This window comes from Rhodamnia argentea, chromosome 2 (genome assembly GCF_020921035.1).
Source record: "Rhodamnia argentea isolate NSW1041297 chromosome 2, ASM2092103v1, whole genome shotgun sequence".
In the NCBI taxonomy this organism is placed as follows: domain Eukaryota; kingdom Viridiplantae; phylum Streptophyta; class Magnoliopsida; order Myrtales; family Myrtaceae; genus Rhodamnia; species Rhodamnia argentea.
This window is the reverse complement of record NC_063151.1, coordinates 31,515,536-31,529,747: the sequence shown is the minus strand read 5'-3', so window position 1 is coordinate 31,529,747 and position 14,212 is coordinate 31,515,536. Positions and strand designations below refer to the sequence as shown.

At 41.1% G+C, this 14,212-nt stretch overlaps 2 protein-coding genes across 2 annotated transcripts; one reads left to right on the top strand and one right to left on the bottom strand.

The window, feature by feature from the left end:
- The first annotated feature begins 1,047 nt into the window (after nucleotides 1-1,047).
- Nucleotides 1,048-5,497, top strand: LOC115731177 (metal transporter Nramp5-like). Its single transcript, XM_030661815.2, has 13 exons — nucleotides 1,048-1,357; nucleotides 1,477-1,555; nucleotides 2,153-2,193; nucleotides 2,264-2,342; nucleotides 2,429-2,533; nucleotides 2,636-2,745; nucleotides 3,629-3,810; nucleotides 3,919-3,988; nucleotides 4,112-4,285; nucleotides 4,376-4,480; nucleotides 4,579-4,710; nucleotides 4,810-4,905; nucleotides 5,002-5,497. Exons 1-13 carry the CDS (start codon nucleotides 1,163-1,165, stop codon nucleotides 5,338-5,340), a joined length of 1,707 nt encoding a protein of 568 aa, XP_030517675.1. The 5' UTR covers nucleotides 1,048-1,162; the 3' UTR covers nucleotides 5,341-5,497.
- A 577-nt stretch (nucleotides 5,498-6,074) lies between these two features.
- LOC115731178 lies at nucleotides 6,075-8,082 on the bottom strand. Its single transcript, XM_030661816.2, has 4 exons — nucleotides 7,955-8,082; nucleotides 7,359-7,533; nucleotides 6,561-6,834; nucleotides 6,075-6,423 (listed from the first exon to the last, which is right to left on the bottom strand). Exons 2-4 carry the CDS (start codon nucleotides 7,525-7,527, stop codon nucleotides 6,108-6,110), a joined length of 759 nt encoding a protein of 252 aa, XP_030517676.1. The 5' UTR covers nucleotides 7,528-7,533; nucleotides 7,955-8,082; the 3' UTR covers nucleotides 6,075-6,107.
- Between the last annotated feature and the right edge of the window lie 6,130 nt (nucleotides 8,083-14,212).

Here is a 14,212-nt window from a genome sequence, read left to right as displayed (position 1 = left end):
AATTAATTAGATAATTAGCTTGATAATCCATTAGCCTAGAAACCTGGTTTTTAGGTCGTGACACACTCGTGCAAAAGTCGACCGAACTTTTGATTGCATCACTCACCAATATAAAGTCTAGCATATGGGATTGTCGGAAAATTACATAAAGTAGAAGATGAAACTCAACTCGAAAAATATGTGAATAATTCTTTTCATATTCACGCTATAATCTATTGTCTATGAGTTGTCATTTGGTTAGTGAATGCCAATGATTTCGCTTTATTATGCTGTACCATGAAAGTGAAAAAGCGTTCTCTTTTTTTTTTTCAACTTCCTTTTTTCAATTTAATTTTCATTCAGACAACTTGTTGAGATGATGGCTTGGGCGTTCGAGCTCATCATGAGTATAAAAATCATTTCCCAACTGTACTAATTACACCGCCAACGTGTCGTTATTGTGTGTGTTGAAAGTATAGTAAATTAACTTAATTTAAAGTCTTAACATGAATAGGTTTTTTAGTCAGAACAGATTCCCTATTGGAATAATTTCCTAATTCGAGCGGGTATCCTGATTCATCCGTGAGACCGAGAGATTATTTCATAAGGAATTAAGACGACTCGACGCTGTACGAGCTATTGGATATAATTAGAACTAAAAAAAATACCGAGAATATTGAGTGAATCGTATAATTGTAATCTTCATTTTATCGATTGATCTATAACGTTGATCCGGCGATTCTCTTTCCGTGAAGTAAGTCTTGCTGACTGAACCACAGGAATCAAGTATCCAACTTATATCCTTGTTTAGCTTTTTTTTTTTTTTTTTTCCGATCACTTAAAGGGAGCTCATGATGAGAATTATTTCTTAGGGAAAAGGGTGAAAACGATAAAAATTGGGAATTTAAAAAAAGGGGGGTGTGGGGTTGTGTAAAATGCTTTTGCAGCAGGAAGATGTGACCTTTCACTTCCATTTGACATGTGCGTGATCTGTTGAAGAGGCCAATTGGCTGACGTGATAGAGAGACTTCTAATTGGCTGTCCCCACAAATTTGTGTTAAATACTTTGAACACCCTCTCCCATGCACTATAAACTTCACTGAAGACTTCACTTGATAGTAAATTCTTCTCATATACAAAACATAACCAGAGAGAGAGAGAGGGAGAGAGGAGCAGGCAAGTGATGCAGGAGGACCAGCAGGTGACCAATAATGCAGCTCCGTTGGCGCCGGGCGACGGCAGCGGCGGCGCTGGCAACCGTGTAGTGGCTATCAACTTGGATGGGAGGAGCGCTCTGCTGCCGCCGCTGCCGCCGCCTGACGACGGCAAAAGTGCTGATCATCATCATGATGAGGAGCTTCATGATGATCATCATCAGGTGCCTCTCTCCATTTCCTCTCCTGCTGTCTATATGTTTTTTTTTTTTTATCACGTCGGTGCTCAAAATAAAATTTTGAGAGGTGAGTGATAAGTTCCGTTTCTTTTCATGATGATCAGAAACCCGGGTGGAGAAAATTCATGTCCTTTGTGGGCCCCGGCTTCCTCGTCTCCCTCGCTTACCTTGACCCTGGAAACTGTAAGTCTCTCTCTCTCTACTCGCATGTAACGTAATAGAGTAAAAAAAAAAAAAATCTAGTCTTGAAACTGCTCGACTCTAATGAGATCCTCCATTCAAAAGCAAATGTGAATCAGTTAGTTACTTAGTATACACAATTCTAAAACACCAACTCCTCTCTCAGATCAAGTGTCAAATTTCTGAATGGAGAAACTTGATGTAGATTGGATGGAAGCAAAGCCATTTTGCCATATGCTTGCTAACCATGGATAGTTTCTGATAAAGGTTGAGCATTCGAGATACTTAACCGGACAGCTTGATATCCTAATTGGGTTGTCCAGCATTTAGTTTTTGTTCCTGGAGTCCGTCATACCGTCAGAACTTCAGCTCGAGCTCGAGCTTAAAATGAAGGTAGTTTTTTTCTAATGGAATGACTCAAATCAAGCTCAGGATTGTGGAGTACTCAGTCGACTTAAGTCGAGCCTGTAAAATGACGCCTGCTAACCAAGCACGAGTCCCATATCGACCTTCGACTGTTCGAGTCAAATCAAGTTTGAATAGGATGTAGTATTGGTTCTGAAGTCACAAAAATGATTCTATGGTTTTTTTGTGCTACAGTGGAAACAGATCTTCAAGCTGGCGCTAACCATAGATATGAGGTAAACAAATTAGTTCAAGTATGTCTCCTATACTCCCCATTTTCTGACCCTCTGCGTTCTCTGATTTCAGCTTCTGTGGGTGATACTAAATGGGTTGGTGTTTGCTCTAATCATCCAGTCACTCGCTGCAAATCTGGGTGTGAGCACCGGTAATAAGAGAAGAACACCTTACAAATTTCGATAAAGAGGGCGTACAGTTTACATCGGTTTTACTGTTCAAATTGAATCTTTTCAGGGAAACACTTATCAGAGCTATGTAAGGCTGAGTATCCCATACAGGTGAAGTATTGCCTCTGGCTGCTAGCTGAAGTTGCTGTGATTGCTGCAGATATACCTGAAGGCATGTTTTCTCGGGGCGTCGGTCTTTCAACCATTCGTGAACTTTTCTATTTCCTCTGATAATAGAGTAAACGGTTATCTAGTTAATTTCGTTAATATGCAGTTATTGGGACAGCCTTTGCATTGAACATTCTGTTCCACATACCGGTGTGGGCTGGGGTTCTGTCCACTGGTTGCAGTACGCTCTTGCTTCTTGGCCTACAAAGATACGGGGTAGGCTTGCGATTTTTTATTTTTTTTTCATGCACAACCCACTTCCTTGCCTGTCATTCGTACTCGTATATTTGGTACTCGGTCCGTGTAATAATTAGTTTGCACGGGCAATGATCCATGCCTGATGATACCCTCCTGAATTCGATAGAGTTGATTCTTTATGCATCTGACTAGCATTGTATAAACTATTTCCTACACAAGCTGTGTATAAGATGAAAGTCCTTGTCTGAAACCGGCACTTGATGCACAACTTTGCTTGATACTGATCTGGCAGGGAGTCATAAAACTAGATGGCAAAGGCCACAGAAGTGTGCTTTTGTTCTGGTGCAAGCAAAGTAAAGAATATTGAGAAACTGATATTTATAATTCTTTGTGGTGTGGTTCCATATTAAACAAAATGTCGCCGGGCCTGCCGGCGTATGAATTCTTCAGATTGGGCCCCGCTAGCTTGCTTTCATTGGTGGTGGGCGGATGAAGGATTGCCCTTTCAGTCATTCTAGTCAGCCAATTATATCATGGCCTTAGTCCGGATGCAGCTCGGCATTGTTAACGCGAAATTAGGGTCATACTAGGAACTAAATCTATTAATCGAGTTGAACGTCTAAAAGAGCCTGGCCACAAAGAAAGAGTCTAGTACAAATTAAAGCGATCTCACATGATCTTGACAAATTGCCGATGTGGCAGACTGGACCGGACATATTACACGGATTATGTAAGGCCTATCAATAGCCACATGAAAGAGAGCACAAGGACTACCACATCAATTCCTCTCCGACCCTGCACACACGAGGATCCTTCAACAGCTCTTCATAGTACTGGCTCGTCTGAGAATTCGAAAAAGTATTGCTCAAAATTTTCTGGTTTCTTGTGAAATTTGTTGCAGGTAAGGAAGCTGGAACTGCTGATATCAATGCTGCTGTTCATAATGGCATTGTGTTTCTTTGGGCAAATGAGTTACGTGAAGCCTCCCGCATCTGATGTCCTGATGGGCATGTTTGTCCCCAAGCTTAGCGGTCAAGGAGCCACTGGCGATGCGATCGCTCTCCTGGGCGCCCTCGTCATGCCGTAAGCTCTCTTCCAGTACATAAGAAACATCTCTCACTGTGAAGTGACCTTCAACATGCTCTCGTGTTGTCAGTTCTTCTGACTGGCCCTCTTCTTTCTCTCCGACAGGCACAACCTATTTCTGCACTCTGCATTGGTGTTGTCCAGGAAAGTACCGAAATCTGTCCGGGGCATCAATGTAAGCATGATATCCGCTGGAACAACTTACATGAATCTGCACGTACATGTTTATATAAGTAACACAATCCCAATGTATGGGTGCTCCTTTTTATCTTTTACCGATATTCTGTTAACTTCGCAGGCTGCCTGCAGATATTTCCTCATAGAAAACGGGTTCGCATTGCTAGTGGCCTTTCTGATAAACGTAGCAGTTGTCTCGGTGTCGGGCACCGTTTGCTCGGCCAAGAATCTCTCCAATGGCAGTGAGGACACGTGCAGTGATCTCACACTTAATTCTGCATCGTTTCTCCTAAAGGTGCATGATTATACGTGGTTTCTTGTAACACGGGATTGGCTGCAATCCCCACAATTCTCCTTTTGAGATTCTTCAAGTCATTTTATGCAGAATTTGTTGGGAAGATCAAGCTCGAACATATATGCCATCGCGCTGCTGGCGTCTGGCCAGAGTTCTACCATATCAGGCACCTATGCAGGGCAATATATAATGCAGGTCTCTCGAGGGGAGAAAAAAAGCTGCTAGATATCAAATTCATCTTTATTTACTTGAAACTAAGCTTGCTAATTCAACGAGGTATGAATCACATTCAGGGATTTCTGGACCTAAAGATGAAGAAGTGGATGAGGAACTTGTTGACACGGTGCATCGCCATTGCGCCTAGTCTTATCGTCTCTATTATAGGCGGACCTTCTGGTGCAGGGCGACTCATTGTCATTGCATCGGTTCGTAACCGATTGGCCTTAACCTCTGAAGTCTGCCCATCTCCATGTTTTTCTCCCAATTTTGACTGATTCTGCAACTTTTTATTTGGAACTGAGCAGATGATTCTTTCTTTTGAACTTCCATTCGCTCTCATCCCTCTCCTCAAGTTTAGTAGCAGTAAGACCAAGATGGGACCACACAAGAACTCCGCTATTGTAAGTTGGTATTTTCCACGAGCACTGTGTGCAAGTGCACCAAGTGAACTCATCCTTAGGAAAAGGAACTGATACTGATGAAAAACTTCCATGCAGGTAATTGTCATCTCCTGGATACTTGGCTTTGGAATAATCGGCATCAACATATATTACCTGAGCACGGGTTTTGTGGATTGGCTGATTCACAACAGTCTACCAAGAGCGGCAAACGTGTTTGTCGGGATCATTGTTTTTCCCTTGATGGCAGTGTATATCTTTGCGGTAATCTACCTGACCTTCCGGAGGGACACCGTCATAACTTTCATAGAGCCGACCAAGCACGACCTGATGAAATCGGGCTGCACAGAGAGCGGGTTGACGGATGCCGATGGAGAAGAAGAGGAGGATGAAATTCCATACAGAGAGGATTTGGCCGATATCCCTCTGCCCGAATAGGAACTTGTTAGTGAAGAGCTTCATCACTGACCATGTGTGCTCGAGGGAAATTGGCCATGGACCTCAAAAGCTCGAGTGGGTCTTTACGCTTTCGGTGTCGCTCGTTAATCTGAAGTGATTAGGCAGTATTGGAATGTAATGATTTGCTTGACCAAAGTCGTACAAATGTTCTATCCCCATTCCTAGGCAGCGTCCCTTGACATGAGCTCGACGTCTCTCGACATGAGCTCGACGAGTCACGTCTTCCTTCTCGCTATCCTGCGCTCCAGGCAGTGCTGGAAACTTGACCTCAACTCATGCGATTCCCCGGAACTGGTTGAGTTCAATTGAAGGTTGGTACCGAAAAATGATTCAGAGCAAAGTCAACCTGAAAAAAACTGTAATCTCTATAGGCCTGCTGCATATTGTCAACTCTCTCTATGTTCAGAAATACAGTGAATTTTCTCTATGTAAAGTACAAGGTCTTCTCCTTCAGCCCTATCAGTTAAGATTTGATACTTTTGGACGGCTCATAAAGCTGACTATTAGTAGTACAGTATACATCACTTAGCTTCAAAACGTTTCGAAGTCGAAATCTCATCAAAAGAGATCATCTGAAAAGAATTTGAAGGACGGCAAACAAGCCCCCTTCGCACCATATCGGTGCACTGCGGCAAAGTGTTCCAATAGATAACTCTCATTACTGTGATTTAATCCATCCCACACAAGAAAGAGTACCTGAAATCCCAAGAATTTGCAAAGCGCCCCAGAAGTAATAACATTAGCTACTACATCTTCAAACTACTTTTTTTGTTTGCTCCTCTCTCTCTCTTCTTCCTAGACTTTCCTTCAGATCTGTGCTTACTGGTGTGTTTTCTGCTCGAGCCAGAGTGGACCTTCTTCGCCTTCTTATGCCTGTCTTTATGACCGTCCTCCTTGGGTGATCCAGAAACCATAAGTGAATATGGTTTCTCTGGCCCATACGTTACACGTGCTTCCCTAAACTCGGGACTTGGAGATAATTCCTTGGAACCTGGGCAAGACGGAAGGTAAGGACCTGTTTCATCTATCCTCGACCCTATTCCGCCTCTTCCGCGCTTGACCCTGCATCCATAATAGTATCTACTTTAGGAATCAATGCCTGCTGCTTCTACTTTCCAAACCAATGCACACACTTCACAACAAAATCAAGACGTGCAAGTGTTCTCAAAGGGGGGAAAGAAAGAGAGAGAGGCTACGACCTTGAGTGTAGAAACTCTTCAATCTCTTCATCCCCCAAACCTTCATCTCCTCTTTTAAGGCGACTTTCATGTGCACTTCTACTTTGAGAACATGAAGGTTCAGCACTGTAATCATCTATATCATGCCTAGTGCTGGTGCTCCTCGAAGAACTAGCACCCTTACGGTCTCTCCTACTGCTGCTCTCATCTCTTGATCTTCCTTTGATCCGATTATCAAGCTCCAGCTCCTTCTGACGCAGTCGCCACATTTCGTTCACTTCCACAGCTTTATTGGCTGAATGAAGACAGCAGCAAGCAAACAGTTATAAACTGAAGCAGACATTGAAGAATGCTAAATTGGAGCTAAACCGTTACAAATGAGAAACAACAGAAAATCCAGAAAGCAAAGAGCTTGTGATGCATCCAGGTAAAGCACACGGAGATTTAAGTCAAAAAGTAGGAATGGAACCACTTAGAAGAAATCACATCAGGATGGCATCATTAGCCTTGCCTGAAAATATTCCATCGATCACTTGCGGGATATGATGAGAGATGCAACCTTCTTACAGAAAACAAGAGAGCATAATATCGAAACATATAGATGGTGGAAGGCATGCGGCTATAAAATGACCCGCAAACAGAGAGCGCCTCAATCAGACAAACGAAAAATTCTTCAAGAGCGTCATTCTTGGTCAACCAACCACAATGATAAAAACAATACACGTGCTCCAGAAGTGTCCACTTTGATGTTTCTTAAGCGATCCAATCACATGCCTTGAACAAAATGTGCTACTCTAAATACACATAGATAGGCCTAACCTTGTTGCACCCCAAGAACAGTTGCGGTGAGAAACCTCGAATTGGGCTGTGTCTTAACAGAGGACTTGCTAAGATAGGCAAGTGCACCTTCTTTCTCAGCTTGTCGACGAAACTCCGCTGCTTCTTTCATAAGGATTGCAGCTATTCTGTTTTCCGTTTCCAAATCCATTGGACCCTAAAGAGCACAGTACAATAAGCATATGAGACAATGCATCTCATTCTCATACAATTCAGGATTATGTCCCTAAGCAAAACTTCCATCACAAAACAATGTAGTCTTTTCATGAGGCGTCCCTCAAGTTTTCTAAAGTCAGGTTTCTCCTTTCCCGTCAGAAAATTCAACACTTTCAATTTGACATAATCGGACTGCCCACGTCGAAAGTTTTGATTTTCGTCTCGTCCACGAATTTCCCAGCTCCCAAAAGAACTGAAATTCGAATTTGAGGAACGACGATCACCTCCGCGGGAAGACAGAATATAACATAATTTTCCAGTTAGACTAAGCAAGCACCAACCTATCTTACATTGCTTGCAATTACCCATGACTGAACGTTAAAGGAATCCAATCCAACAGGGAGAGGTTAATCGAAAGATACCGAATTCGATCGGCCGATCAAGGGGTTACGCGCCAAGCTGACAAATTGGAGGATCGAAACAGTTCCCTTTGCGCAGAAAGCCCCAATTTCAAATTCCCAACAGCAATTGCGAGAATCTACCGCTGTGGGAGAGCTCGAATTTGTGCTTGTTGTGTAGACCGGAGGAAATTCGGACAGTAGTTTCTTTCGTGTAACGTCCTTTTGGAAGGTGTGAATTATGGATGTCATGGCCCGTTGACACCTGAGTTTTTAAAATTAACAAAAAGAGCAAAAGAATAAAAAAAGAAAAGAACAAGAAAAATAAAGAGATAGACCAATTCGGATCCATTACATGAGCCCAAGTTTGTGCCCGCTAACCACAACAAGCAACAATAGTATGCCAAGTACCAGGCAACGGGAATAATAGAATCAAAGCATATATCTCGTCGTCAAAGTTAATCTCAACCGAACTCAATTAACTAACAACCACATTGAATTCGTTGATATGCTCAGCAGCCAAAGCACATTTGCCCATCTTTAAGTGAGACGGACGTCGCATCAAGTGGACCTTATTGATCATAGATGGTTCCTCATACATGTTTGACGGCACATTCATTAGTCCCACACCGGCCTTCTCTTTGATGATATTCAATGCAACTTTAAAGAATCAACATCAACCGAATGACCCAACGTTTGTCTATCCGACAAATTCCAATTAGCTTTTTTCATCATGTCCGGCTTCTCCCCAGACAGGGTTATGTGCAGATTCCTTTGATGGAGATAATAGTCAATATGCATTTTTCGAAAACTAAAATATTTCCCGTCAACTCTATCGATTTTCACTCTTCCTTCTTCTGTCACCATCGATTTACTTTAATTTAACCAAGTCTGGCTTTACTTTCAATTGTACAAACAAGGAATTAGAAAATAAAAAAAATCGGACACCAAAGTTACGTGATTTGATTAATATGTTCTACGTCCATAAGAGAGAAGCATGTGATTCCAGTATAGATCAACCGATACAACTAATATTACAACCTCTTAAGTCACTCAAACCCCGAAAGCATTTCCCAACCCTCAATTACACTGGAGAACTCACACAATGATCTAATCCTCACGATTCCTCACGTGATAATTTCTCAATCTCACGAAAGAATTACATTAAACCTTAACAAAAGATTTTTATGGCTTCAAACACTCGGGGACGTAATTCGCGAGCACAAGTTCTTCTTGGATACTTTTCACTAAGAAAACCCACTTCTTCCCATATTAAGAAATAACTCAACCTACAAGACCACTTAAATTAGAAACCAACTAAAATTAGAAAGACCTATTCAAAAATTAAGAAAGTTTTCTTTTCAAGCTCAAACTCAACATACTTTCAGCAACTCCGGTTACACTTGTACGTAAGGAGTTCGGCTTGTCTAGAATTGCCGGAGCTGCTGTTGGCCATTGGGGAAGCAATTCCAGTGACATCTACACGTGAAGTGACTCCTGTGGCTCCGAGGCAGGCCGATATAATTCGCATTCTCTCGGCAGCCAACCTCTGCCTTGTCTTCACAACCTGCTCGCGTTCTTTCATCAACAAGGTCTCAACTTCTGCGAACCGCTTCAGTTTCAGCTCCAATCTCTTTTACTGCACGTGTAGATGAAGCTTATGAGAAACCAATGTCCAAGATAAACCTGAACGAAAAAAATTTCTCTTTTAAGAGGTGGATAATTAGCTTATCCAGCGTTATCTGGATGAGAATACTCTCAGTAATGCACAACTGTTGTCTCGTGCTCTTATCACCAAAACTGCTGAGACAGATGCATTGCCGACGCAGACGCTGCCTCAAGAAAACCTAGGAACAAGCCAATGCTACAGCACTAACAGTTGTCTTGTGCTCTTATGAGCAAAAGTGTTGAGACAGATAAAATTGACGACACAAGCCCTGCCTCAAGAGAACGTAGAAACAAGCCAGTGCTACAGCACTGACGAAAGGCAGCCTTCAACGAATTTGCTAGCTAGGGTTTTGACCATCCAAAAGATTCACGGAGCTCAAGGGCAATAATTGTAACCACAATGAAGACCGGGCAAAGTAAAACCAAGATACCGAAATATTTTAGTTCAGCACTCACAGAATAGGTGAACATGTCTTCACTCAAAACAAAGAACAACCTAAGATGTCACAATATACACGAGGCTGTTTAACTTGCAGTCCGGTACGCATCAGAGTAAAGTTAAAACTTGATAAATCAAAGCTAATCTTGATAAATAAAGTGCTGTGTATGCAAAGGTTGGTTTACGAGAATAATGTACTGAGTAATGTCATACATTCTTATGGATTGAAGAATATTATTAATGGTGGATCCTACGTGAACCCCTCCAATCTGCGGCCAAGATTCATTTTAGTAGATGTACTAAATCGTCAAAATGATCAAACGATTCGCCACAAAAGGTTTTTAGTGAACCTTGTATTAGGAAAATGTATCAGGCATATTAAAAACGAATGAACGATATGTCAAGGGGTCCGATCGAGTGATTGGGCACTCAACCCTCATCTTTGAGGTGAAAGATATAGATAGTCCATAGATTATTTGATTTCGGGGAATGTACAAAAAAAAGTTTTTAACCTATTGCATTTGTGCTCATTCAATCATAAACATTTCAATTGAACCAATTGAGTCATAAGCCATTTGTGTTTGTGCCAATTCAGTCCATCTAGCAAATTTTTGTTGGTAACCGTTGATAGACGTCGGACATCCTACATGACACAACCGACGTTGACGTGAGTATTTTTTATAAATAAAAAATTAAATTTATTATTATTAGTATTCTTTCCTTTTTTTCCCCTTCAATTTTGGTTGGCGAGGACCTAAGTGAGGGCTGCGACCCTCGCCGACCAAATATGGAAGGAAAAAAAAAGATTTTGAAAAATTATTTTATATAATTGTAAAAGATGTCCACATCAACATTGGTTATGTCATGTAGGATAGTCAGCGTACATGTCAGCGATTTTTTGGCCAAAATTAGCTGGGTAAACTAATTCAACAAGTTTAGTACTAATTTTGTCAAATTGAAAAGTTTATGATTGAATTAGCATTAACGCAATAGATTTATAATTTTTTTAGTAATTTTCCAGTTCAATGCCTATCTAAACCAACAACAGCGTAGGGACGAGCAACCCTACTGCTCCAACTGCGCGTAGATCTAGGAAAAAGAATGATGGGACTGGCTTTGAACTTAGATCGCGAGGTTCGTAATCCATAGACAAAGCTTGACTCAGAATAAACCGTGCAAGAGTTCCTTTGAGTTATGCCGTCCTAATCTCTCCAAAAGCTCTTGAATTATGAATCAGTTTAGGACTTACTCTATGATCGCACAAACAACTCAAGGAGTCCATGATTAGTAATGTTGTGTATGCAATAATGACTATTTTGAATCTTATGATATTTCTGCTTATTTTGTAATAGTGCTTGGAAAGGGCAATTATCATAAGTAGTTGTCGAGTGTTTATCGGTACTAAAAAAGAACCGATAACGTGCAAAAAGTAAATGAAAATAGAAAAATGAAAAACGTCAGCAGACCGTGACAGCGTAATCTATCTTGAAATAAGAGGCTTGGATTTTCTTGTTAAAATTAGGGATGATCGATTCACAGTCCGGTCTGGCCCTTCTTAGTAACTAGGATCCGAACCGGTTCTCGGTTTACGGACGGTCCGATTCTCGGAGGATCCAATGGAACCGGTGGATTATTTATAGCGGGTGAGCAACATAGACTTTAATTATTAAAAAATAAAAAATAAATCGATGGATGGATGGATTATTATGTTTACATTTAAGAAATAAAAAAATAATCGATCCGATCCGAGCGATATGGCTCACTAAAATCGAGAACATGATCGAAAATCACGGGTTCTAATTTTATGAAATTAGATTGGCGCCCTCGAAAATTGAAACCGAATCGGCCGGTCCGGGCATTTTCCATTCAGTCGGTCCGTCTTGCTCACCTCTAGTTGAAATGATGGTTGGACCGTGTTGACGCCTAAATTTTGACTAATCTATTTTTTGCATAAAAATTATAAAAAAAATCATCTCATATATTTATTTTTAGCGTACATTGCATTGGCATATAATTGGGCAAGCAGAACACTTAATTTAGCTTGCGTCTAGACTAGGCACGGGATGGAAAAATATACCGAGAAGATTTGAAACTTCAGGGACTGTATTGCAAATACTTAAAACTTCGGGGACCGTATTGCAAATACTTGAAACTTCAGGGACTGCATTGCAAATACCAAGAGAAGATGAAGAAGGGAAGATGATGAAGGGAAGATGATGAAGGGAAGGTGATGAAGAGAAGATAAAGAAGAGAAGATAATGAAAGGAAGATGGTGAAGGGAAGATGAAGAAGAGAAGATGAATATGATGAAGGGAAGGTGATGAAGAGAAGATGAAGAAGGGAAGATGATGGAGAAATTTGGCTATAAAAGGGGGGAGAGTTCTTGAGAATTGAAGGGGGAGTGAAAGAGAATTGAGATAGTTTTAGAGTGGAAGAGAATTGAGAGAATTTGTGAGAGAAATTCTTTAGAGAGGAAAAAAGAGAGTTCTTGAGAAAAATCGTAAGAGAAAATTTGAGAGTGAAGAAAAGAGTTTTAGTCGAGCATCATCTTCGACGAGTCCCGGCACGTACTTCGCCTCTCGCCATCCAACAACGCCACTGCTTGCCTTTTTTCGACGATAGCCACGTTCTTCCAACTCCGAGATCTTGAAGGAAGCCATAACGTGTACGTGAGTAAGATTTTGTGGAATAGAAGGTAACCCTTTCCATCTCGATCTACAAAAATGTAATCGTTTGGTGTGAACATTTGTTTGTTTATTTTAGACATGTCACGTGTCCCAAAATTTAGCATTATTACATGTTAATTTATTTTTGTAAATACTCGTGATTGGCTGCGTTTTCTTTCTTTCTAAATCATCCATGGTGTATATCGTACAAAGTTCAATGTTTTACATCCCCATAAAAAAGAAGAAAAAACCAAAAAAATTGCATCTTTGAATTTCAAGTAAAATCCATCAAAATTGCCAAATCAAATATTTTTCATGAAAATGGTACCGAAAGGGCGTTAGAGTAATCTAGCGTAACCAAATCCCCGAATTCAAAATCTCCGGTTCGCGGAAATAAGATAGTTTTCTCCCGCTATTTTATTTAGGTTTCTAATCAACCTACCGAAAATGATTAGTGGCGACTCCAAATTCAAAACACGTTGCATGTTAATTATTTGAACCTTAAGTTGCGATTTGGTATGGACTTGGGAGAATCCGAGTTAGGTTAGTTAATTAATTAACCTGATAATCCATTAGCCCGAAAATTAACTCGTTTATTTTTTAGGTCGTGACGACTTAGCGACTCCGCTGGGGACTAAAGAGGACTTAGGCCAGAATAATTTCATGAAAAATAAAATCACTTGATCTGGCAATCTTTTTTGAATTTTAATCCTTAGGTGTTAAATGGTTTTGCGGGAAAGGGAGTTATAAGGGGAGGAGTCTGTGGCTAATCTTTGTTTTGCAGGCTTGGTGATGAGAATTTTAATTTTTGAACTATCGGAGTGCTGATTGCTTTTAAAATGTCGTGCATGCCTCTATATAATTGCACTACACCACCTTGACTTGTGACCGAACCCGGGTCACCCGATAGTTTCGGGATGGTATTTATGTGGTTCTTTAACCTTGGCGGTAAGGCTTCGCTAAAGGTTATCCCGCTTGGATCCCGAATTCTTCAAAAAAATGGCTCGAGAGTTATTCTCATGCACGTAAGGCTATGATGCATGAGAGTTGCTCTTGTCGACCGAACCAAGCCGAGATGATTGGACCCGACTAGTCGTGACTATGTATGCGAGGCAGCAACTAGTCATGATGAACGTACGCGAGGCTGCGACATGTCGTTCTGTCTTTCATTTCATTTTGCTAAAAGAACTAAAATCTGAATCCACACTTCATGTGCATGTCTTTGTGATTGACATTTTCTTCCTACGAGCGGTAATTTCTTGTCTCTTATGCCTTGTTATCTCATTTTTATTCTGGGCTGGTCCATGGTTTAGGTTGATTTAATTGGCACGTGATCTATATACGAATGGGTCGCAACGATATCCGTTTCGTGCCTACTCCGAAGCTAGAGCTCAAGAAGCTATGGGGTAAGTTGAAGTCGGATGGCCAGCAGTACGTGCTCAAGCGTATCGGGTTCATGTTGCCAATTCTTGAGATTGATGTTCAAAGCGGGATCATGCAAGCACTTGC

Bases quoted from the DNA above. Each gene is read 5' to 3' on its own strand.
- LOC115731178 (XM_030661816.2), bottom strand. From the start codon at position 7,527: ATGGATTTGGAAACGGAAAACAGAATAGCTGCAATCCTTATGAAAGAA. The intron at 6,835-7,358 runs GTTAGGCCTATC...GTCTTCATTCAG, and splicing joins TGTTCTTGGGGTGCAACAAG to CCAATAAAGCTGTGGAAGTG. The intron at 6,424-6,560 runs GTCGTAGCCTCT...TTATGGATGCAG, and splicing joins GAAGAGTTTCTACACTCAAG to GGTCAAGCGCGGAAGAGGCG.
- LOC115731177 (XM_030661815.2), top strand. From the start codon at position 1,163: ATGCAGGAGGACCAGCAGGTGACCAATAATGCAGCTCCGTTGGCGCCG. The intron at 1,556-2,152 runs GTAAGTCTCTCT...TTTGTGCTACAG, and splicing joins TTACCTTGACCCTGGAAACT to TGGAAACAGATCTTCAAGCT. The intron at 2,343-2,428 runs GTAATAAGAGAA...GAATCTTTTCAG, and splicing joins AAATCTGGGTGTGAGCACCG to GGAAACACTTATCAGAGCTA.